Source organism: Cebidichthys violaceus, unplaced genomic scaffold, assembly GCF_023349555.1.
Source record: "Cebidichthys violaceus isolate CVI_PGR_0920_01 unplaced genomic scaffold, fCebVio1.0.p SCAF_87, whole genome shotgun sequence".
Classification (NCBI taxonomy): domain Eukaryota; kingdom Metazoa; phylum Chordata; class Actinopteri; order Perciformes; family Stichaeidae; genus Cebidichthys; species Cebidichthys violaceus.
This window is the reverse complement of record NW_027176972.1, coordinates 524,134-548,126: the sequence shown is the minus strand read 5'-3', so window position 1 is coordinate 548,126 and position 23,993 is coordinate 524,134. Positions and strand designations below refer to the sequence as shown.

At 40.0% G+C, this 23,993-nt stretch overlaps 1 protein-coding gene and 1 long non-coding RNA gene across 5 annotated transcripts; one reads left to right on the top strand and one right to left on the bottom strand.

Annotated features, from left to right (window-relative positions):
- Positions 1-221: 221 nt before the first annotated feature.
- On the bottom strand, positions 222-15,941 carry crtc1a (CREB regulated transcription coactivator 1a). Of its 3 annotated transcripts, none has more exons than XM_068702628.1 (15): positions 15,786-15,941; positions 13,489-13,605; positions 11,457-11,582; positions 10,832-10,893; positions 9,618-9,712; positions 8,821-8,906; positions 8,701-8,732; positions 8,064-8,254; positions 7,711-7,856; positions 7,323-7,415; positions 5,784-5,882; positions 4,161-4,265; positions 1,462-1,545; positions 1,148-1,328; positions 222-459 (listed from the first exon to the last, which is right to left on the bottom strand). In XM_068702628.1, the coding sequence occupies exons 1-15, from the start codon at positions 15,909-15,911 to the stop codon at positions 254-256; spliced, it is 1,749 nt and encodes a 582-aa protein (XP_068558729.1). In that variant the 5' UTR covers positions 15,912-15,941; the 3' UTR covers positions 222-253. The 3 variants fall into 3 exon arrangements, with proteins under 3 accessions (XP_068558729.1, XP_068558730.1, XP_068558731.1); XM_068702629.1 differs by having other exon boundaries at positions 5,784-5,879; XM_068702630.1 differs by lacking the exon at positions 4,161-4,265.
- On the top strand, positions 15,549-23,870 carry LOC137866617 (uncharacterized). Of its 2 annotated transcripts, XR_011102125.1 has the most exons (4): positions 15,549-16,003; positions 17,658-17,719; positions 22,159-22,490; positions 22,979-23,870. It is a non-coding gene; the product is annotated as an uncharacterized lncRNA (long non-coding RNA). The 2 variants fall into 2 exon arrangements; XR_011102124.1 differs by lacking the exons at positions 15,549-16,003; positions 17,658-17,719 and adding an exon at positions 19,409-21,845.
- Positions 23,871-23,993: the final 123 nt, after the last annotated feature.

The following is a 23,993-nucleotide window of genomic DNA, read 5'->3' as shown; positions in this document are numbered from 1 at the left end:
TTCCAGTTTTCAAGGTTTCCAGTCTTCGATGAGCGTTTCAGCGCACGACGCTTCTTTTAAATGCTCTCTTGTGGGGTTTGATTTGAGTCGGTTGGCGTGAAATCGATGCTCTGCCCAGGCGAGGTCTTAAACACAGCACACTCCAGAAAGCTGCTGCTCTAGATTTGAAACCCCTCCTCCCTCCCCCCCCCCCCCCCCCCTCCCAAGGGCAGCAGCATTCACACACACACCTGGGCATGAGGCGGTTCAGCGGTTAGAGGCGGTCGAGGCGAAACGCGTCCTCCGTGGCGGGGTCAGCGAGGACCATGTCCGGATCATTTAGCATGTGAAGGCCGTCGAGCGTCAGCGGGTCTATTTTGAGATCATCCAGTGGGAACTGGGAGTCGACGTCGAAGCTGACATCTGTGGACAACGAGCCAGTCAGGTCCTTGGGCAGGCTGGGGGGAGACTCCCCGCTCACTGAGCAGGGGCGAGACAGAAGAAAAATTGTCATTATCATTATTTATATTCATCTCTTTGAGGGTTTGTAAGGGGTGGAGGGAAGGCTCTCGCTTAATAAAATGAGAGAGGACATGATTGGCAGCAAGAAGAGACTGAATGTTTTTCTACTTTGCTCTGTACGAGCCGTGACATCCTAATTACACATTTTCGGTTAACGGCGGGCTGCTAATTTCCACAAACAACTCAAGGGAAAAATCTGTTACACAATTTGAATAGGTTTATTATTAATAGGTTTATTATTTGTTGAACACTTAGGATGGTAATTGTGGATTGAATGTTGCATGCGCGTTCCAACAGAACTGGAAAAAACAACTTCCCGACTTAGAAGCAAGCTGGTGAACGTAGCCAAGTGTGAGATATGTCAGTATCACATCTATTTAGAGATTACCTGCAAATGTGTTACTCTCCCATTGCAGGAGAGGCAGATTAACATAAATGGCAGCTAGTTTATTGGGTATATAACGGAGTCCTGCAATGAATCAGTGTCAGAGAAACTCACTGTTTTAAGATATACGAAGCAAATGTGAAGCGCAAGCTGTATTCTGGGTTGGGATTTTTGGAAATCTCTACAAAAAGGTTTTTAAACACAGCTAAAGCCACTTCGCTGTCGGACTTAAGCGAGCTACGTCAAACGTCGAAGCAGCACCTGTGAGAATGATGTTGGGGATGTTGCCATGGCTACTGTAGCCCAGCTGCTGCTGGTCCTGAAGGTTGCAATGGCCACCGGTCAGGCCCATCATAAGCGCCTGCGAGTAGTTGAGGGTGGAGGTCTGGTTGTACAGGCTGTCAGAGCTGATGGGGGTTTCGATCATGTTGAACTGCTCCAACTGGCAATCACAACATGAAGACATATCAGAGCTGTCGCTGCTGCTGATGTGAAAACGCTCCAAGGCAAAGAGCGGGCTGAGAGACGAAAGTGAACATTTAGGCGTCGCCTGAAACAGACGAGCGTCTGCGTACCTGTTGTGAGAGAGCACTGGCCTGGATGGACGGGAGCTGCTGGTCGTAGAAGTCTGCAAACACGCTGCCCAGTATGGAGTTATGCTGCAACAACAAACAGACCAAATCTGTTTATTTAGAATTAAAAAAAAAAATTTAAATCTCCCAGTGTGGAGCATCAACTATATACACACACACTTCATCCAGGCTGCAGGTGTTATACACTTAACATGAAATGTGTAATATGGAAAAAAAAAAAAAAAGACACAGTCAAAGCAGCAGCAATGCTGGAAACAACAAATATCATCGCACAGCATCTGGAAATGGGATTCTTTGGGTCGAGTAACTTGAGTTTGTGTACGATACAATATCGGTGTGTATTTTTGCAGAGAGGAAAAAGCTGTGCAAAAGTTGAAATAGCATAAATTAAAAAAAAAAAAAAAAAAAGGATGGTACACACACACACACACACACACACAGAAGAAGCAGTTAACAGTCATGTAATAAACACATAATTCAACTGCTTCATTTTCAATGGGAGTTTAAAGCAAGAAGACAGAACGCGTGAAAACCCATTGAGGAATATGAACCCTGCCGTTTCAATAATAAAACGCAAACTAAAGCCGTCCCTGCAATAATTGCAACGCTTGCAGTATTTACAGAATTTGCTGTGATATCAGCAGGCGTCCGCGATCACTGGAAGTGACGCATGAATATTTCATAAAGAGAGCTACTTACAAGACGAGTGTCACTTTGGCAGCATTTTCTCTGTCTCGACACTAAAATAGTATTATTGAAAACCTGCAAAAGAATGATTTTTTTGGGGGGGGGGCAGGTAGTAACCAACTAAGTAAATGACTAAACGAATGAAGAGGAAAGCAAATACATAAGTAAGGGACTTGATTCATTTTGTGAATAAGAACCAGTCCGTACCATCATCCCAAAAGGTCAGTATAGACTAACAACTGACCACCAAAATGTCAAAAAACAGTCAGCTCAAGATGAGGATGCAGAATTTGAAAATGCAACTCCTCCCATATGAGCTCTCTCTGCTGCCTTCTGGCCTTGGTGTTTTAATTAATAAAATCCAAACGGAGAGAAAACATAATCCCCTTTGTGACTTTATTCTCCCTTCACTGAGTCATCCGGTGGAAGCTAATTCTCTTCAAGTTCCTCATTTGAATGTCCTCATTGAACCAGCGACAGAAATTCTCCTATTTCATCGTGGCCTCTTAATGTATAAGTAATTGGATCATATTCTCAGCCCGTGCTCCTCCTAGTTCAAAACCAAATTATCTGTGTGTGCTGCAGATGTCCCCACAGGGCAGAGCAGAATAATGGAGCACACAGCCTGTCAGCTGTGGTTCAGCCCGTGGATAACCTCAGCGCTACGAGTGAGCTGCTTCAGCTCGGGTCAGAACTGAGCTGGGTAAGCAAACAACAGGACAAAACATTTAAAAACAAGTGCGCTCGCACACGCGCGCGCGCACACACACACACACACACACACACATTTCTCTTTTTATGCATCTCAAAACACACAAATGCTTATTTAAAATGCTGGCTAACTCTTCATTTAAGCGCTGAATCTAAACCTTTATACACATTTTAACGTGTATTTCAAGGTTTTATTTTGGGAAAGTTATCCGCAAACACTTCAGCAGTGAACGAGTTACAACACCGGGGTTTCAAATCTCAAAATCAGATTAACAACCCTGATCCATGTTTACCTTGGGTGTGTTTAGTTTATCTTAAAGCACACCACCCTGCAAGCAAGGTTCAGTTTGTAGAGATTCAACCATGAGAATGATTTGCAGCTTCTCCTACAAAATAAAATGACAGTTCAAGGGGGGGGTCGGTTTACCATCTCCCCCTACCTTAAATCCCCAAGCTGATGCAAAACCACAAAAAAAAAACACAAAAGATCTGATGAACATAAAAAAAAAAAAAAAAAAACCTCCGGTACATAGTCTTATATAGCGAGACTGGGGAGGAAACAGCGGAGACGCAACGCAAATACCACAAAAAGCAGCAGAGAAGGAAGGTCGGGACACAGCTACAGAACAACACACCAATGACACTGAGTGCTTCAAGAGGCTGGGGGTCAGATCTGGGCAAAACAGGGACTACCTCGTGTCTACAACATGGAAACTGTAATCAGAGTCACGGCATGGCTTTAAAAAAAACCCTCTAAATTATATATATTATTTTTCTATTTTTTTTTTCTTATCTCCAAGAATGCTTTATTTCCGTGTATCATGGCGTTACCAATAACAATAATTATAATAATTATCATGTTTGCAAAACTTCCGCTTCCCTGTGAATTACCTGCTATGACACGTTCAAATGTCAGCTGTGAAAAAAAAAAAAAAGGTTCCCTGTAAAGCATTACTGATATGAGAAGATCTTCTTGTTAAGAGGTTTGCTTTCCATATTAATAGAAGTAAAGTAAGTCATGACACAGGTAAATACATAAACAGCCTGTTTTGACCCGTTTGCTCGAGTGCTTGAAATAAACTGATGTATTAAAAAAAAAAAAAAAAAAAAATGTTTTCTTTGCCCAGATCTGCTAATGTCAACACAATACAAGCAGCTGTAGGAGGGCGGCCACAGAGTCCTACTTGGCAACGATAACCACAGGACTACGATGCAGGGGGGGGGGGGGGGCGGTGACGTTTATACAGAGCGAGCCAGCAGCTCGCCGGTTCACGCGCCCTTACTTGAGGCGAACCTCCAGGTGAGAAGCCTTGATTGGAGACGGGGGAGGTCGGAGACTGATTGGCAGAGGATCCGACCCTACTGCGGTACTGTTGAAGGGACGAGGCCTGATACAAGAGGACACGTTGGAGTTATTCACATTGGAGGATGCTCTTTACTGGCGTCTGTGTGTGTGTGTGTGTGTGTGTGTGTGTGTGTGTGTGTGTGTGTGTGTGTGTGTGTTTCAGTGGAGCTTTGCTTGCATTACTGGAGGTTATCCAGTTTACCTTTCGCCAACCTGACCCGAGGAATCAATAATATATTGATTCGCTGTTTTTAAAATGGTTGTAACCCAGCACACTAGAATCGAATGCTGAAATACAGCATGATTAAAACAATTACCGACCGCCGTGTACCACTAGTCACACAATGCATCGATAATAGTGAAAAAAAGATCTGAGAGAGACACACAGAAAGCTACAGGGGATTAATTAGGAGAGGGGAAAATGTTGCCAGCAATCCAAGTTAAGCGAGTGAATATTGTAAAACTGGAGGATCAGAGAGAGCCGGCTCTCTTTTGTTCCGTTCTGTCACGTCTGCTCTTTTCAATTTACTCATCCAACAAAATAAAAAGAGGAACATTTGCACAAGATTTCTATTCTGATCACAATATGACTTCAGCGATACACAACAAACTGCGGAAAGAAAATAAAGTCACCATCATAGCAAACGGCAGATAAGCTTCCATCACGTCACTCTGATTTAGAGGCGCACCAAATCACCCAAAAGCCAACGGGGAGGTCAGATCTCCACGTTCCTAATCAATTGATAGACGGATACGATATCAAAATATCGGTAGCGTGAGATAGAGAAAGTGATAAAGCATTTCAAGGCCTCTAGATACAGATTATAAACGCGTGCAATTATCATTTATGGAGCAGACCTGTTTGAACTCTCATTAAAGTGAAAGAAGTATTTTCCATCTTGGACCGGATTTGCTTTAGACCTCAAATCTACGGCTTAAGAGTCAAACATCGAAAACCACCTCTGAAAACAAAGTGGTACATCATATATATATATATATATATATATATATATATATATATATATATATATATATACATTAAATTAAATTAACAGAAAGTTAAGCTTTAAGCTGGTGTCTTGCTGTGTCTCTTCACAGTGTTTCACTTGACCCCACGCTGCAATAAGTGAGACCATGAGAGCGTAGGCCACTTCATCACTTCTGCAGCAATCCAAACACATTCCCACTGCAGCAGAAGAACCGCAGCAAGAGCCAAGATCTGAAGGACGAGCGGCGAAAGCATCTCGATTCCTTGACGTTTTGCCCATTTTGTTGCACTTTTATTTAATTAATAATTTGTACTTTTTGACTTAGCACTGTGCAAACAAATGCAAAGTAAAGAAATGTATATATATATATATATATATATATATATATATACACAACTTAGACTTTCCACGAGGAGCCGGAATACTTTTGACAGGGCCAGTGTGTACCGTCGAGACCAACGCACTGATGCCAGCTGAAGACACAATTTGCAGGAAGGAAAACCAACTAGGAAGAAGCAGTCATCGCTTCGATCACACTGATGCGACGCAGACGGACGCGTTCCGGCGCTCACCGTGTTCATGTCCATGGTCATGTTGGCTTGTGAGGACGTTAGGTTGTCCGACGTGGAGCAGGAGTTCATGGAGGACGACAGCTGGACCAAACCCGTCTGCTGCAGGATAAAGAGCAAGGGGTTACAGAGAGATACGGACGCCGTGTAGTCAGACAAGTAGGACTTTATAGCTGTAATATTGGCTTATCACAGGTTAAGTACATCACTTTTATGGTACGTTGGCAGACATACTGTAGAAGTGAAAACAAAAAAACCCTGAATTAGCGATACATAACAGTGATGTTCCAGTGGTTTACTTTCAAACGTTTCAATAATCATAAATTTATTCTTACAGTCGCTGTTGACAATTTAATGTTTACCAGTAAACCGTCATCATCCTCAATATCTTGTCCCTGTGTTCTTTACATCATGTGTTTATGTCACTTTTTTTTTTAAAGCTCAAATATTGATAAGCGTTTAAAGAGAAGATAACATTACTCAGAATAAAACATCATAGAGGCCTCATGTTTTAACTCCTGACCAAGTAAACAAATCATGTTTTGAATCATTATTTGATTATTCATGAACTGCTGCCACTGTGCTTCAGAGCAAATCTTCATCAAATGTGTGTGTGTGTGTGTTGGTTTTTTTTTCCTTCCAGGAAGTGTTGATCTGAGGACAGTTCAGAGCTTCCACAGTGCGAAGGCAAAGTGATGGATTTTAGTGCTACATCTTAATAATGAGCAGATTCATTTTTGCTTAAATACTTTTTACATTAATGTTCCCGTGAAGCCAGCAAGATATCCGGATAACGGATCCATGCGGCGGTCATGGCGCCATTAGCAACTTGAGACACGAGAATGGAGTCGGGAGTTCGAGAGACAACGTCTTACGACCGATCTGCATTTTTTTTTTTAAAAAAAGCGCGCCCAAACTTTACGGTTCGATTCTACAAATGGAAACCAGAACCTTGTCCTGTCGTCTACAGATATCTGCATTCATATGCAGATATCAGTTTATAGAGATTACGTCTGCTCAGGTTCAACCACACCTCAACAATAACCTCAAGTCTTTGCCCTGCTGGCAATAAAATGTTCCCTTTCTTTAAATAAATAAAACTATTCCAACAGAAAAGTTACTCATTACCAGCAGTGAGGCTGTTTCTTTGTTTAGTTTATTTATTTTAATGTCAGATGTTGTTTATTTCACTGAATGATTCACTATCTGACCACATCTGGATGCTCTGGATGCAACTAATGGAAAGCATTTATTGAAAGCGTTTATATTTATCCATATTGGGGTTAATAAAATCCCTTAAGCATGAATATATTTGCAAAGAGGATGGGTTTTTTTTGCACTTAAAACAGTGGTTTCCTATCGTACTACGTTTTGCATTAAACAGCAGTGATTAAAAATCAAGCTTTCCAAAAGTAACTACAATGTAGCTGCATAAATACCGCAATTATTTGAAATGTTTGCATTCATTTACAGAGGTAAACTGAATAGTTGTGATTGCAAGAGTGAACGAAGCGATGGAGCGAGCGCTGGAGAGAAACTCACTTGCTGGTTCTGGTGGGTCTGGGACGACGGCTGCTGGTTGAAGAAGGCGTACTGGGACAGCTGCTGCTCAAGGTTCATGGCGTTGATAGCCGCCTGGGGGAGCAGAGCAACACATAAGACGCGCTCAGTGGAGCGATTCCCCCTATAGAAGCTAAAAATCTATCTTTAAAATCAATTATTTTGTATGTAACTAATGAAAAAAATGCTCATTATGGACATTGTTACACCTCAAACTTAACCTCACAACCCTAACACAAAAAAAAAAAAAAAAAAATCAATGTGAATGGCTGGGAATTGTCCAAACTAAATGGTATCAACAATCCATTAAACATGCGCGATTGGTTTTCCTAGGAGAGCCGAGGTCACGGCACCGAGCGCTCGGCTGTACCTGAGAGAGAGTGAGAGGCGGAGATGTTGGGGAGAGCTGCAGGTTCTGATGCTGGTGGGAGTCTCCCGCATTCAGGATGAGAGGAACCATGTCGTCCTGCCCAGGCTGCATTTCCATGGTTACTGCGGACTGAGAGGTGTTCACTCCTACCCAGCGCACAGACAACGGAAAGAGATTTTTCTTTAAAAGCACACACACACACACACACAGAGTCAAAGAGAAATCGGCACCAGAGTGTGCTAAATGGTCAAACAAAAAAAAGTAGAATCCTGTATCCCATATCTTTGGGAAAATCCAAAAAGTTGCCTATGTTCTAGCAGAAGGTGAGCAGACCACCGTCGCTGGTTTGTTACCTTGCGTGTTAGCCAGAGACTGCGTGCTGTTGGAGGAGCTGAACGAGGCGACCGCTGCGTCGTCCGAGTCGAGCGGGGTCGGCAGCGGAGGGGGGAACTGGATGTTGGTCAGGTCGGGGAGAGAACCGCCAGTGTTGTGGACTGCTGGTTTCAGTGAAGTGGTCAGCTGCTGGTCCGGAGACGGGAATATGCTGCAGAAAACAGAACGGGTGCCGTGAACTTGTTTGGCGAAGACGAGCCTGATGCGCCCAGCTGGCTGACGTCGACGACGAAAACGGAGGCGCGGGAACCTGAACACTAAGCGTCTTATTACCGAGCAACACTTGGAAATGTGTTCCAATACAAACAACTCCCAGAGATATTTGGACATCATGCATTTGGCCAGTGGAGCTTTTTTTTTTTTGCAAATGTTTTGCCTCCAAGCTCTTATTGCTTTGATGAAAATGATGTTAATTACAGTCAGATGGCTTCAATTTAAAGCTATTTTGTATTCATAGGTTGCGTTTATGGGATGTGAGTAAATGTGCACTTAATTTGAATGAATGCCATTTGCACTTCACCATCCCAAGATTGGGATTTAGGAAAACATTTCCTCACACCAGTTTCCAAAATAGGAAAAAAACAGGAGAATACTCACTGGATCCCTGGACACTCGGACCTTGAAATGTTCTATAGAGAAACAAAAATGAGTATTGTGATGAACACGAGATGACAGTTGATAGAGGAAAAACAAATTATGTGGATGTAGAAGAACCACCTTTTTGCACTCCCAGTTCTGGTTTTGTCCGTCTTCATCGGTCTCTTGTTTAATTGCTTCAGCCCCTGGTACGGTGAGCAGGAGAACTGGAGAGATGGAAAAATAACAAGAAAAATCTCCTTCGTCTCTTGGGCTTACAGATGTCCAGACTGTTTGAGCTTATAATAATCACAGCCCACATGTCCTCGGTTAATATGATCCAAGAGAAAAAGCACAAAGAAGAGAGAGGAAGGAAGAAAAATTAAAAGAGAGCAAGAAGAAACTTAAATACCGAATGGCAATAATGGCCGAAACACCCAAAAAATGTCTCCAAGGAGATTCATACAAAGTCAATCAAAGCGCTCCTGAAATTGAAATTCTTTAGACACTTGGATTTGCACTCCTCCTTTCTCCTCCTCCCGTCTTCAAAGCCACATTCAGACCCTGTCCTCACAAACGGTAGTGCACTTGACTGAACCGCCGAGAGAAAGCGGCAAAAACACCACAAAAAAAAAAGAAATAAACAGGCTTATTTCAAAAACAGCCCCACCCACCAACAGCTACTGCAGATACAAAAAAAAAAAAAAAAAAAAAAAAAAGAGGAAAAGACCCGAGCAGCCTGGTTAAGAGCTGGCAGACCTGGTGAACAGCTCAGTTCATACAATATGTTTTAAATAAATACTATAGAGCTTATAGTAATACAGCGTTAAATGTATCTGGTCAACATTTCACCCGACTTCCTGTTACCGAGCGTGTTCTTACATATCCAGACTTCCTCTAAGCTTTGATTGACAGCTTTGAGTTGAGTAAAGGCGTACCTCTTTTTGGCTGGAGCTCCTGTGATCCTCCAGTGAAAGAGGCCTGCTGGGCAGGAGTTAGTGTGCTCTGGTGCAGTGCTGAGTCAGAGTTTGTCCTGCAGCACAAGAATAATAAAAAAAAAAAAAAGAAGAAGAAGAAGAAGATATCACAAAGTGAATTGTATAGTAAAACCTGAGAAAGAAATACCGTCTGTTGTTGAGCAAAAGGAACTATACATCTTATATGAGTTCAAGCGTTAAACTGGGTAGAACCCAGAGCTGCAACCGGTAGTCGACGAATCTATTAGTCGATTGACAGAAAAAATAATCACCGACTGTTTTTGTTTATGAGCCATTTTTCGCTGGTTTATATCATACTAGACTGAATATCTTTGGACTGACCAAAGACATTAAATACATAAAGACATCTTCTTGGACCGACTGGAATAGAAACTGGGATAGATCATTTTCATTGTTTTCTAAAATTTGACAGACCGAACAATTAATAGATTAAGGTCGAAAATGATCTGCAGATTAAACGATAGATTTGAGATTTATTTGTGAGCACAATGAAACAAAGCAACAGAAATACAACAACAAAGAAAACAAAGCAAAAAAAAAACTCTTATTATTATAAGCAAATAGTCATATAATCAACAAAAGTAAATATAAAAATCAAAAGGCAAACATACAGATAACATAAATCAAGCAGATAAAATAAAATAAATAATTAAAATAATTGTAAGCCGACTGATTTTTAAGCTCATGTCGCTCAAGGATCTAGAATAATCTGAACGTGATCCTGTATATTATAATGGTTTATGATAAAAAATCTAAAAAAAGGCAGCATTTTGTCCACGAAAGCAATCTGTGAAAGCAACAACGTTTCATGCAACATGTTTCCATAAATCGGTTAGGAGCATTATCATTATGTTGCCAGTTTGTTTTGTATTGACCTGACCTTGCATCTTCCGTCCTCCAGGAAATAAATAGTGCAAAGCAGTGTGATTCAAGTCGGAATTAATAAGTTTAAATATGACCATAATTAGTAGAAAGCACTAAGATATGAGTTTTTCCCTCATCCGATGCGAAGGTCCAAGGACAGAAGATGTTGTAAGTTGTACATATTGTATAAAAAAAAAAAAACCCTCAGGCAAATTTGTGATATTGGGCTGTATGAATATAATTGAACAGTATAAACAGGGCGCGTGTTTCATCCCTAGAGGCTGTCTTACCTCCTCCAGCTGGTATCAGGTGGTGGTGACAGATACACTGAACCATATGGACAGCTGTCGATGTGAGAGCGCAGGTTAAGAAAATACAGCTGGAGACCGGGGAGTCTTGGCACATTCGACGTGTTCGACGTGTTCACACAAAGCAGAAGAAATCCAGAAGCACAGCGCTGGCGGTATTTTAAATACGGGATAAAAGTGAGGCACGAATAACGTCACGCTCTGATATTTGTCAAGGCCTAATCTACAATACCGACCGGCTCGTTGTGCGCGCTGCTTATTTTACGAACGCAGTCATAATTTGGCTTTAATTAAATTGCACGCAGAAGTCGCTTACAAGTTCAATAATTCTGCAGCTATATAAACATCTGTTCATAGTAGCCCAGTGACCGTACGCAGAAACGAGGAGCACCTAACTTCTTTACATTTCACATAATCAACACACAGACTAAAATATTAATATTACTGTTCCTATAGCTAATGTTAGGCCGGGACAACGTGCAACTTTGTTATTTTTACCACGAGAAAGAGTGACATCAAAAGGTATATTCAACCACAATAATCAGTTTTCTGCCTGAAATACTGCCTCTAACAAACAGCATCATGAGCAGACGGCATTGAAGGATATCTGGCGTCCATGTTTGTCAACAGACAGGGGTTTTTGGTGGGGTGACGTGATGCGGCTCCGGTCCCGGTAGACCCTGTCCACCAGTCCGTGGTGTCGCGTCGATCTGTTCGTGTCGAGCCCTGAATTCTGTCAAGCAAAGAAAGAAAAAATCAACTTAAACTGCATTACATTTCAGCTCCGAGTCACCTTTATTTGTGTGTGTGAGGGTTTATAACATCAGTCCGCTGTATTGGACAGTACAGAATATTAAAATCAACACATAACTAAATCCTTTCTTACGCTTGGAAGTCGTTCATTTAAGTAAAAGTATCGCAGTAGTTCATGTAGCCGAGCTCCGTAACACTGTCCTTGAAAATGAACCTGTGATCTGAGGCTTTGCGTTAAATGAGCTGCATGCAGAACACTGATGAAAGTCAGGAGAGCTCTGGGCGAAAAAAAAAGGACGACAGGAAATTGGAAAAATGCCTAGAAAACCAAAAAAAAATGAAAATCCCGGAGGTGACCATTTCATTCTATTCACATGGAGTGAAAAATAAGTATTTTCTTGAGTAATAATTGCATGGGACATCATTCATCAGCTGATTCATGGAGGAACCGCGCCTTGATGGGGAAACAAAAGTGCCAACTCCCCACCACCCTCTTTAAAAACACCCAAATATGTACTTCCTCTGCTTGAGTTATGGGTTATCAGTGGGAGGCTCTCAGTCAGATTCACCTTCATATCTCAGTCCCCACAGAATCATATTTAGTTACGAAGATATATAGGACTGCACTGCAGTACTAGATCAGCATTTCCGTTTAAGTTTAGAAACTCCACATCTTGGCGTTAAGCTTCAATATCTTCGGATGCCTAAAGCAAGAGAACGTGGTTCTGGTGCAATTTGGGAGAAAAAAAAAAATGGGGAAAAATGGAGCAGCTCTTCTCTCTCTCATATATATATATATATATATATATATATATATATATATATATATATACACACAGACTGGCAGAGACGACAGCATTGCCAAAAAAATAAAAAAATCACACAGGACAATAAAAAAAACGCAGAAAAATAGAAGTTAGTGCGGTTATCAGCACTGGAAATGACGTGGGGAATGTGAGTTTATTAGATTAAACTGGCTCCACCACGTTTTCCACACAGTAACATTAAAAAGCATGTGGGCATTATGCAGGCGCACTATAACAAGGATTCAATGAATGAAAAGCAGTTTGCATATTTTGTATTCTTGTCATCACGAACCACCTTGAAATCCTTCTTCTTTTCATTTCTAAAATATTCAATATTACGCAATTTCAAAAATTTCCCCCACATTTAGAAACATTTTAATTTGTCATTTTTATTTAGTAACCTTCTTATTTTCCTTCACAAATGTAATAAAAAAAATAGAATTTAACGTTTCCCTCCGTCTCTGAAACTACTACAAAAAAAATAAAGAAAAACAATGTTTCTATTAACTAGTAACCACAGAAAATAGTTACTTTTGGTGTTTTATAATTTTAAAAAAAAAATAATAATTTAAATATTAATTCCAGCATCGCGCGTGTTTGATACGTTGTGGCAGCAATATATGACGTTCATAGTTACGGTTCAACAACGTTTATTAAAAAAACACGCTGTTATTTTGACATGGAGCTCTACTGTAAAACAGACACATAACGTAGACTGCGGCTCGGTGTATTTATTCTGCCATCTGCCATTTATTCTAAACAAAGCACTCTTGTTGCTTACATATGTGATGAAGTATGTCACTTCCTGTGTGGAGTATTTAACCCAGGAATCAAAAGGACCTCATTAACCAGCTGTTTAAAAAAAAAAAAAAAAAAAAAGCAACTGTAAACATTTTTATAGAGCGGCCACGGCTTGAATAAATACAGCAGGATATTACTCAGGAACAGCTGTGGACGATTACTGTAAAACACATCCTGGTACAAATCAAATGTTCATTTGACAGCATTCAATGGAAATGTATTGCTCTGCATCCACAAAACTGTTGCTGAAAAAAATAAATAAAAGAAAGAATCCCTCACCTGAAAAGACATGTCCATAGTGCCGTTTCCAATCTGATTGACATTTGGCAAAGATCCTCCGTAGTACTGCCCACGGTTCGGTCCCAGCTGCAAGTACTGAGTTTTCTGAAACTGTAGCTGGAAGCAGATAATCAGCAGGTAAGACGAGAGGCCACTGTGTGAACTTTACCAAAAAGGAATAAATGGCCGATTCTCGGTCGAGGCTCCAGGGACAGAAAAACAAACAAACTGGAGTAAAACACTGAACAGCCCTACATCAAGCAGATGGAGTCAACAATGTCGCTAATAATGACAGCAAACAAATCACGCAAAATACTGCAAAGGGGGACATTTACACACCTTTATTGTAATCCAACCCCAGTTGCATGTCTTGTGCTTGTTTGATAGTGTAGTGTTCTGAAGCCACCATGCTTATTGATGTGTTGATAGACAAAAGTTTGACGCAGGCCAGCGGTGCAATGTGATTTTAATACATTTTACATGTGAGAAACTTTAGGCAGAAGCAAAGCTCGTCGGAGATGATTCAACATGGACGGAACTCGCACGTTACTGGATTTCCAAAATGCCTTACTACACTGTTCTTCATCCTAGAGCAACCTCCAAACTTCCTTTTCCCCATTTGAGAACCCATAAGTGGTCGATTAAATTGTCCAAAGCAACAAAAAAAAATCAAATAGCAACCATTACTACGCCTGCATCGCTGGTGTGGTTTGATTAAGCTTTCGACCTCAAGAGTGAGACAGTGAGAAGGTGGAGGGGAGAGGTGTGGGGGGGGGGTTAGTGTGAAAGGGATGAAACTCTAAACCAGAGGCCCACTTCTCACAGGTCTAACTTTTGCTTAGACAAGAGCTTCCTTCCATATTGACATCACACTAAATGAAAATAAAGTCTACAGGAGCTCTCTGACTAACATGTCTAGACGTGTATCCTGAAATACATGGTCATCCTGACAATAACTGAGTCATCAATTACTTTGGGTTGTTTTTTTTTTACATCATTTTGCTATTTTTTTTTTTTTTTTTAAGTCCTTCTTTCTGGAACAAAAAAAAAGAATCCCCCACATCTGCTAAAGCGTCATTTTGACTTTTTACTAGTAGGAAAAGCACAGGTGTTACTATTAACATTAACAGAAGCTGGCACGCGCAACACCACGACCCCGAGACCAAAGCAGCTAAATGGAATTCAGCCATCATTATTTGGATTATTTACACCTGCGCTTTTCTTACCATGACGCAACAAATGGCTTCTGTGAAGAAAAAAAAAGACTCAGTAGAAGAGTTGTTTTTTATTTTTAAGTTTTTAGTTAGAGTCAATTTGCAGTTTTGAGAAAAAAAAAAAAAAAAAAAGCTTATAAGACAACAATCCTGTAGCAGCAAGATATCATAGGATGACAACAGATATTGCTTGCACGTTCTTCCTCTATATATTTGAATCACACAACGAGCACTGCAGTGGCTTCACGTGTGTCGTTATAATCTGTCTGCCCCTCATGCGTTCAACCAGCAGCTAGTCGGTACCGAATCCCTGCAGCCGAGAGGATTTATTTTGGAGGCCTGCACTGCATGTGGCTTAAAATTTCGACATAATCTGCCAGCTTCATCTTTGGTGTGACCGTCTATCGTCACGTTGCAGCGCACACAGGCCCGGAGACCTGTCAGACAAGTTTACAAAGCCACGGTGCGCGCACACACACACACACACACACACACATACACACACACACACACACACACACACACACACACACACACACACACACACACACACACACACTTCGCCATATATCACTAACCGTACCTACCACGCACACACACGCACTGCGAAGTATTTACCATTACAAAACATATGCACATTTATATTACAGCGGGTAACATGTTTGTGATTGATCGCGTTTTCCCTGAAAGCACGAGACGAGGAGAAAATCCTCGCTGCAGTTGGACGCGCGCTGTCAAAATACGCATGCACGCCCCTTTTGCTTTCCACTTGCGTGGGACAAAAAAAAAAAAAAAAAATGTAATAACTTTTTCGCAAGAGGGACCCTGTCATTCATATCTCTGCATTACAGGACCGGTACCTACTGCCAGCTCTGTTGGTTGTCAGCTGTGCTAGGAGAAGAAGAAAAAAAAGGGCTACAGCTGGCAGGAAGCGTCGTTTGTTATTGTTTACCTATGCTGCCCTGGCTGCGTGCGGCTCCGCGCTACAAATGCATATTTGACAGCTCGATGAAAACAAACGAAGAAGAGGTGGGAGACCGAATAATGAAGAAGAAGAAAAACCACAAGATGCGGCGTCGTTACCCTCGCTGCCCGAGTAATGCTGAGGTCCTTCATCACTTCTTCAAACGCCGCGGTCTCCTCCGCCTGCTTCTGGTTATGCAAAGCGATTTTCTCGCTGAATTTCCGCGGATTGTTCGAAGTCGCCATGTTTCGCTCTTCTGCTCCGTTTTCCTTCAATGGTCAGTGTCAAGAGACACGCGACGAGGACACGCGCGGCTTCCGGTTTAGAGAAGGTTGAAGTAAGTAAAACAAAAACGACACGGCGCGAGAGTAGTTGCAATTTTAAAGTTGTGTTCGTGTGTTTTTGACCACCAGAGAGGGACAAACAATGGCGACAGAATCACTGTCACGTTATCGGATTGTTATGGCTGCAAGACATTCACCTGCTTTTGTCTTTGCTCGGTTTTCACAGGGACAAAAAAACTAAAATGAAAATAGACAACAATAGATACAATGTTGACAATTAAATACATATAAAATAAACACCAGGGATAATAATAATAATAATAATAATACAATTAAAAAAACTTATTTTTTTTAAACTTAAAAAACTAAGTCTATAACATTGTTCGATATTTAAATACAGATTTTGTTTTTTTAAATAGTTAATTCCCTTTTTAAAGATAGTTTGCCATAGCCAGTGTTTTCCTCTGTTTAGTTGCATAAAAACAGAAAGCACCCTCACCAGTATCTGTCCTTCTTTTATGGGACAAATATATATGTTTAGCTTGCTCATTCATGAGCAACCTTCACCCCTTCACAACACTTGATAGTGACGCTGTGAACAGCACCTGCAGGTATTGATCAAATATTTAAATATCTAGTCCTATCAACACTGCACCAGATCAGTTGACTGTTGGCTGTGTTATCGTTTAGTCAAGATTGCATTATTCGCTTGACTAAAACTGAACAATTAGCTTCTTCTTTTTTTGCGACATGGGATTCTTTTATTTTGAAGGAAGAATCGTCTCGTTTCTTGTATCTGCCCGGTTGTCTCTGGCCGACTTGACGCAGCTGCCTCGGCTTTGCGTGCTCACGTCGCTGCGCGGGGGTGTTGTGGAGGCGCTCTGCACATCTGGACTGCGGAACAACCGCAAATTTCACCTTTTAACACAGATTTGTTAACCATATTATCATTATTATTTTTTTACCAGTTTTATATTTTGATTATTCTTGGAAGTATCATTTCAATAGAATGTATTTTTAGGCACTGAGGTGATGTTCCCACCCAGTGTGACAAGTCTGACATGGTTATTAGAGTCACCAGATGGTGGATTCTGGCAAACTTTTTCACACCTAAACGGAGGTTGTGAGGAACTTCGGGATGTGTTTAAGTAATAACCTAAATTCAGCTTACTTGCCTTTTTATATTTTTTTGGAGAAGAATGTACCTTCCTTGTCAGGGTTGGCCTAAATGTTTGTGACGTTATGTCTCAGGCCAAAAAAGTGGCAATGTCTGCCTCCTCTGGTCTCCCACTGCTTTCCAGATGAATATATATCCAAAGGTAATCTGTTAGAGACAAATGAGCTCTTAGATGACTGAGAAAGATGTATTTCTGTCACATATTCGCCCCATGAATTATATGATAAATCAGTTGTGAGAAAAAAGACCTTCTTGTTTCCTCTCTGCGGTGAGAATTTCATTTTCATCAGCAGCTTGTCGGCCATGAAAACAGCTGTATGCTTGACAGAAAGAGGTCAATGGGCTTTATATATACAGTATATATGATAATATATGGTGGATATATGATAATACATCCAGTTCAGTAAAAACACAACACATGCAAATGAAAACTCATAAGATACATTCAACATCTCAAGCATTTTGTTTTGCCGTAAAGAGTCCAAACGCCACGCCTGCAATGATTGTTTATTGTTTTGTTGTCCTTACAGGCACCGGAGGCACAGTGGAGCTGTTTCACCTGCCGCCCAGGAGAGTGTAATTTGGTTGTAAGGTAACCATGGTAACATAGAAAAAAAAAATAGAAGCAACTGCAGGGCAGGTGGAGGGAAGGAGTGTGTGCACATTCTGTTATTGCTGAATAAGCCTTCGGGGGAGGGGGGGATGGGGGGGGGGGGGGGGGGGGGGGCCTTGAAAGTTGAGCCTGTTTGTAATGCCCTGTAAAAGTGAGGAGAACCACTCTATGCAGCTGTCCCCCGCCAGATATTGTTAATGTTTATCTTGTATGCAAACATCCTGCGCTAACGTTAGCAGCAGCATCTCGTATAAGCCTGAGTTAGTGAGCAGCAGTGAGTGAAACTGTCACTTCACTTTCTCAGTTAAACCTGTATGTCTGAAAGTGTGCCCCTCTTGGTTCTTTATTTTATTTTTGCGCCACTTAACCACAATTTTCAGCCCCTTTTTAGTTTTCCAAAAATATATTTGCCTGTGTACAGAAAGTTGTTGGAACAATAGTGGCTGTTTGTGGTATGGAGTGAAGAAAGTTCTTTGGTCATCATTTGGATTATACTGTTCACTATGAGACCACAATGTTTCTGTTTTTCAATTTTTAATGACGCATCTTTTTTCTTAGTTCTTAAAACCCAGATGCTTTTCTCCTAAACATCGCAACATTTTTGTGTCACCAACAATAACTGACTTTGTTCTCTCTCCCAAATCCTAATTTGTTGAGTTGAGTCCACTAATAACAAGAACCAAATATGAATCATGTTCTGGGTAAATTAAAAAAATAGAAATAGGCATCGTAACACCCAAAAATCCAGTCAAATGTATTTATACAGTGTACAGGATTAGGATAAGAGAAAACACAAAATATAATAATACACATAAAAAACAATAATTAGTGAAGAGCTAAAGTGACAGATGGACCCGCCATAGGATACCTGCATGTCAGGCTACTTTAGTACTGTTAAGTGGTGTGAGATACTGCTTCAACAAGATCAGAACTCTCTCACGCCACCTGAGCCCTCACATGTTAGCCAGCAGTGAGAAAGCAACCAGACAGGTATGGTTCAAATTCAACCGTTAGTTTATCCCCTTTTCTTCAAATTTGATTTTTTAATCAAAACATATATGATTGGGAATAATTTTCCAAAAGAAGTCTAACAATATGACTTGGGAGTATTGTGCCTGTGGCCAGTGAAAGTAACAGCAGGGGGAGGTAAAGTACCGGTTAAACAACCAGCAAGCTTGGTTCTGTTCCTGTCTGTGAGTGTGAGGAGCTTGGTAGCACTGAATATTCCCTTTTAACAGCTATGATAGTTTCTCATATCATTTATTATTGCAGCTTGATTGACAGATGAGACGTAACCTTACTTTAACATTGGATGAACTCAAGCTTGTTTCGATCCCTGTTGATAGTTTATCCTCACTGACTTGAGAGACATAATTGATTTATCAATTTTAGTTAATTCTTCCGTATATTATTTAAATCAGCCACATTATAGTTGACGATATATATACACAGTTGTACCGTTAACAAACATTGGCTTTATCTAAAGCAAGTGGCAAATAATTCATAAATATAGAGAAAAGAAAGCGTTCTAAGTATTTCCCCTCGGGGACACTATATTTTACCATCCTTAATTCAGTCCAAAACTACCGTTTTAGAACATCTTTGTGTGTGTGTGTGTGTGTGTGTGTGTGTGTGTGTGTGTGTGTGTGTGCGTGCGTGAAGGCCAGAAACATTAAACTGCACTGCTGAAAACCCTTCTAGTTGAAATGTATAACTGGCAGAGTTGGAAGCTAAATTGTAGTAGTAGTAGAAGTATTAGTAGTAATAGTAGTATTGGTAGCAGTAATAACAGCAGTAGCAGTAGTAGTAGTAGTCATAGTCGTAGTAATAGCTGTAGTAGTGATCGTAGTAGTAGTTGAAATAACAGTCGTAGTAGTAGAAGTATTAGTAGTAATAGTAGTATTGGTAGCAGTAATAACAGCAGTAGCAGTAGTAGTAGTAGTCATAGTCATAGTAATAGCTGTAGTAGTGATCATAGTAGTAGTTCATAGAAAAGTAGTATTTGTAGAAGTAGTAGTAGTATTAGTAGTAATAGCATTTGTAGTAGTAGTAGTAGTAGTTGAAGTAGTTTTATTAGTAAGTACAGTAATAGTAGCAGCAGTGGCAGTTGTAGTAGAAGTGGTAGTTTTACTATAAATATTATTAGTAGTAAAAGTATTAGTAGCATTAGAATAAGTACTAGTAGTAGCAGTAGTGATATTTATAGTAATTTATAGTAATTGTAGTAGAAGTATTATTAGTATTAGAAGAAGAAGTAGTAAAAGTAGTAGTATCAGTAGTTGTGGTAATAGCTGTAATAGTGGTCGTAGTAGTTAAAATAACAGTAGCAGTAGTAGAAGAAGTAGTAGTAGTAATAGTAATAGCAGTATTTCAAGCAGCAGTAATGGCAGTAGTAGTAGTACTAGTAGTAGTCGCACTAATAGCTGTAGTAGTATTGGTAGTTGTGGTGGAAAATATTCCTATACCCGCTTTGCGTGAGTCTTTTAATACTGAAATACATAACACCAAAAACCAGGTTGTCTTTTAAGTATTTATTCTCTGTGCAGAGAAGGTTCAGTCATCACAACAGAATGCGTTCAGTCTCAGTGAGGAAGAACCAAGAACAAAGTGAACAAGCTTTCTTCATACAGAATGAGCAAAGGTGGGGGCTGATGGCCGACGTTACAGACATCTCGGTCTCAGACTTTTGGTCTCAGACTGATAGAAACAACAAGTGAAAACAAACGGCCAGCAACCAAAAGAAGCGGCCCAAAGGCCTCGGCATGGAACATTCTCATACAACACAGTTAGTTATCTATGTGAACAGAGAGGGAGAATCCTTCTTCTGCACAACAGAGACACGGTGAAGTTCAACAAAGTCCAGAGCAAAATGACTTATGCATGAATACAATATACTGAGTAGAAATATATACTACGTACAAAATTACCATTACATAGTAGCATGAATAGCAGTAGTAGCAGTAGTTGCAGTATAAGTAATAGTATTATTGGTAGTAATAGCAGCAGTGGTAGTAATACTATTGGTGGTAGCAGTAATAGCAGTAGTAGTAGTAGTAATAGTAGCAACAGCAGAAGTTGTAGTAGTAGTAGTAGTAGTAGCAGTAGTAGTAGTAGTAATACTAGAAATATTAGCAGCAGTAGTAGTAGTTGTCGCAGTATTAGTAAGAGCATTACGTATTTCAACAAAAAAGCCTCTTTTTGAGCTTAATGTTTAAATACAGTTAATCCATGTATCCATCCATCCTTTTATTTTGAAAGGGTGGGGCTGAGTGGGGGAGAGGAGACATAATTATAATGTTTGACACACATATACAGAGGTTATTAAATGACAGGTTTCATCACAAGCATTCCAGTTTGAATTCACTCTGTGGGGGCTTTTATTTTGAAATCTCTAAGACCTGACTGACTGTATGAGAGAGAGAGACACAGACAGAAAGAGAGAGAGAGTGAGTGAGTGAGTGAGTGAGAGAGACAGAGACAGAGAGAAGGAGAAGGAGAAAGAGAGAGAGAGAAAGAGAGCCTGAGAGAGAGAGAGAGATACAGATTGAGTGAGTGTGGGAGAGGGAGTAAGAGGGAGTGGGAGAGAGACAGTTAGATGACTGAGTGAGTGGGAGAGAGAGAAATAAAGAAGAATAAAGATTCAAAGAACAATACTTGGAATGCTGAATCAGCATAATAACTGCAAAAAAAAGACAAATAACCGTGAAAATAATAAACAAAACCGCAGAATGAATTAAATAAAATAGCATAAAATAATAATAATAATAATAATAATAATAGCATAAAATATAATAATTAAAAAATTACATTCATCACTTAACTTAAAGGCAGCTCTAAGAGCTTTTAACTATATTAATAGTCATACTGGAAACATATCTATTGAGTCATCAGATTTAATATAATAGCGATTCAGCTCAGGTCAGCAGCTTTCTATTTTCAGAAAGAGCTTTTACAGGAAATCTTTTGGTTTTAGCTCTTTCATTATCCATTTCCACGATTTAACAAAAAAGGGAACTCCACTGTTGCAAGTGCAAGTTGTCAAAGACCAACTACATGACTTCACTCTTCACTCAGACCTTGATGCACAACACTGAAGCCTTGTATGGTACGTTCACTGATTTTATTTACTTGGACAGAAGAATGTTTGACTTGGCTTAAAAACACACGGTTTTTTTTACAGCATTTCCTGGAGTCTATTGTGAAGTTAATCCTTTTTTGATTGAATTGAATTATTTAAATGAGTTTTTCTATTTTCCTGTAATAAGACTTCATTACAATTACTTTTTTAAATAAACAATAATAACCGACAAAAAAACGTTTTAATAGATTATCAAGACATTTTTATTCTTTCAAATTACTATCGTTTGAGCAATGCCATGCACTCACTCAGTTGTCTTCCTTCTCTCTCATACTTGCAGATCATGATTGTCAATAACACTTGTGTCTTTGGAAATGACACCGCCACATGTTCGGCCCACAGCAGCTCCAGCACAGGTCTGGCCGTTGGGCTGACATTCTTCTTTATACTGCTGCTGATCGTTGCTGGTGTGGTCGTGTACAAATACCACAGTAAAATGAGGAGTATGTTGCAGTTTGGACAAAGGAGAAGCCGCAAAAAGCAGGACTACACAGAGACGCCACCAGAAGACTCCCATCAGTACGTCGATACGTCCGGTGAACAGCCGACGGGACAGAACCCTATTTATGAAAACCTGACGACGGCTGGACGCAACAGGCCTGCTTTAAACAAGTAAGCTGTGCTTGAAGTATTTTCATATTTGAAGTCAAAATGTTCTGAACAGATAGGATCAGTTTACACCTTTTTTTTTTTTTTTTTTTTTTTTTAGAAGAAATGTTGAGACATGACATAGACACAATGACATTAATGAAACTGCTAGGGCCCTAAAAGAGATCAGAACGGAAACAGATGAGGAAACATCCGTGCGTTGGTTTGAATTTCCCCATTTTGCACAATCATGTATGCACACAATTTTGGCTCGGCGTCTGGATGTGGTCTTTTCCCCCGGTTGTGTTCTATGATTTTTAGAATCACTTAAGCAAACATGCCAGCTGATGACTCAGTGTGGGAGTTTTTTGGTTTTGTTTGAGCAACAGGAGAATAGAAACCGTAGAACAAATCCACACAGTTTCCGTACTATTTGCCTTGTGTCACAATGTTTTTTTTACATCACACAAAAAGTCCTCCTTTATCTGCTACACTGAATTGCTTCTGTGCAGGTTGCCCAGTGAAACCGAAGAGGATGTGTACTTGCAGTGTGACTCACCAGATGATGCAATATACGGCAACGATCCGGCGTGTAACCTCTCCATCCTCCCAGACTCCCAAGAAGAAGAAGACGTGTATATTGTGCCAGATTCATTGTAGGACACGCCTCGATTCATTGCTTTTTGCTATGAATGTGCCTTTTTTACAAGGCAACAAAAAAAGGTGCTGCTGCTTTTTGATAGAGCTGACCTGTAAACAAAACCGAAAAATACTGTAGTATATGGATATTATACAGATTATTTTATCGCTATATCTTATTGTTTAAGTAGAAAGTTAGAAATGGAATTACGTGCATAAGCTGTGTATTCTGCTTACTGTGATCTTGTATTGCTTCTGTTTTTGGCACAGATATATTGGATGTACTTCACTGCAAATGACCACATTTTGACAAGTTAATCATTTTTCATATGGTGTTGATCTATTGATACTTCCTGAATTACCGGTTCACACGTGTGTGTGTGTGTGTAGTAAAGTCATGCATGTATTCTGCTGTCTTCCTTTTCTTGTATCAGCAAAACATTTGAGCTGCATAGACAATTCATATTTAAGTTGAGTTATTTTCCTAGTTAACAGGTAAATACATAAATAAATAAATCTATAAAAAACAAGTGACTTTTTTGATGCATTGAAAAATGAAGGGATATATGTGAATATGAAATGTTCAATATGCATGCATGTCTAAGTAGGTGAATTTGTGTACATTCAAGATATATGTATAGTATTAATTATGTTTTGTAGAAAAGCGACAGATCTTGATTGGTCAGATGTGGCCAATATACTTCTTCCATAAGGACATTTTTTTGTATTATTAATCAGCCTCAAAAGTTGTTGGTTTCAATTATTTCATTAAATTATTCTGTTCTCATTAGAAATGTTCTTCATGGTTATTACCAGCCACAACACAAATGATATCCATTTATGAGAATTACAGAACAGTTCTGGACTATTTGTGAGGGTTGCAGTATT

Excerpts from the sequence above, each read along its gene's own strand:
- crtc1a (XM_068702628.1), bottom strand. The coding sequence starts at position 15,911 with ATGGCGACTTCGAACAATCCGCGGAAATTCAGCGAGAAAATCGCTTTG. Across the intron at positions 1,329-1,461 it reads CCAGTGCTCTCTCACAACAG|TTGGAGCAGTTCAACATGAT; the intron begins GTACGCAGACGC and ends TGTGATTGCCAG. Across the intron at positions 460-1,147 it reads CCCCAACATCATTCTCACAG|TGAGCGGGGAGTCTCCCCCC; the intron begins GTGCTGCTTCGA and ends GCCCCTGCTCAG.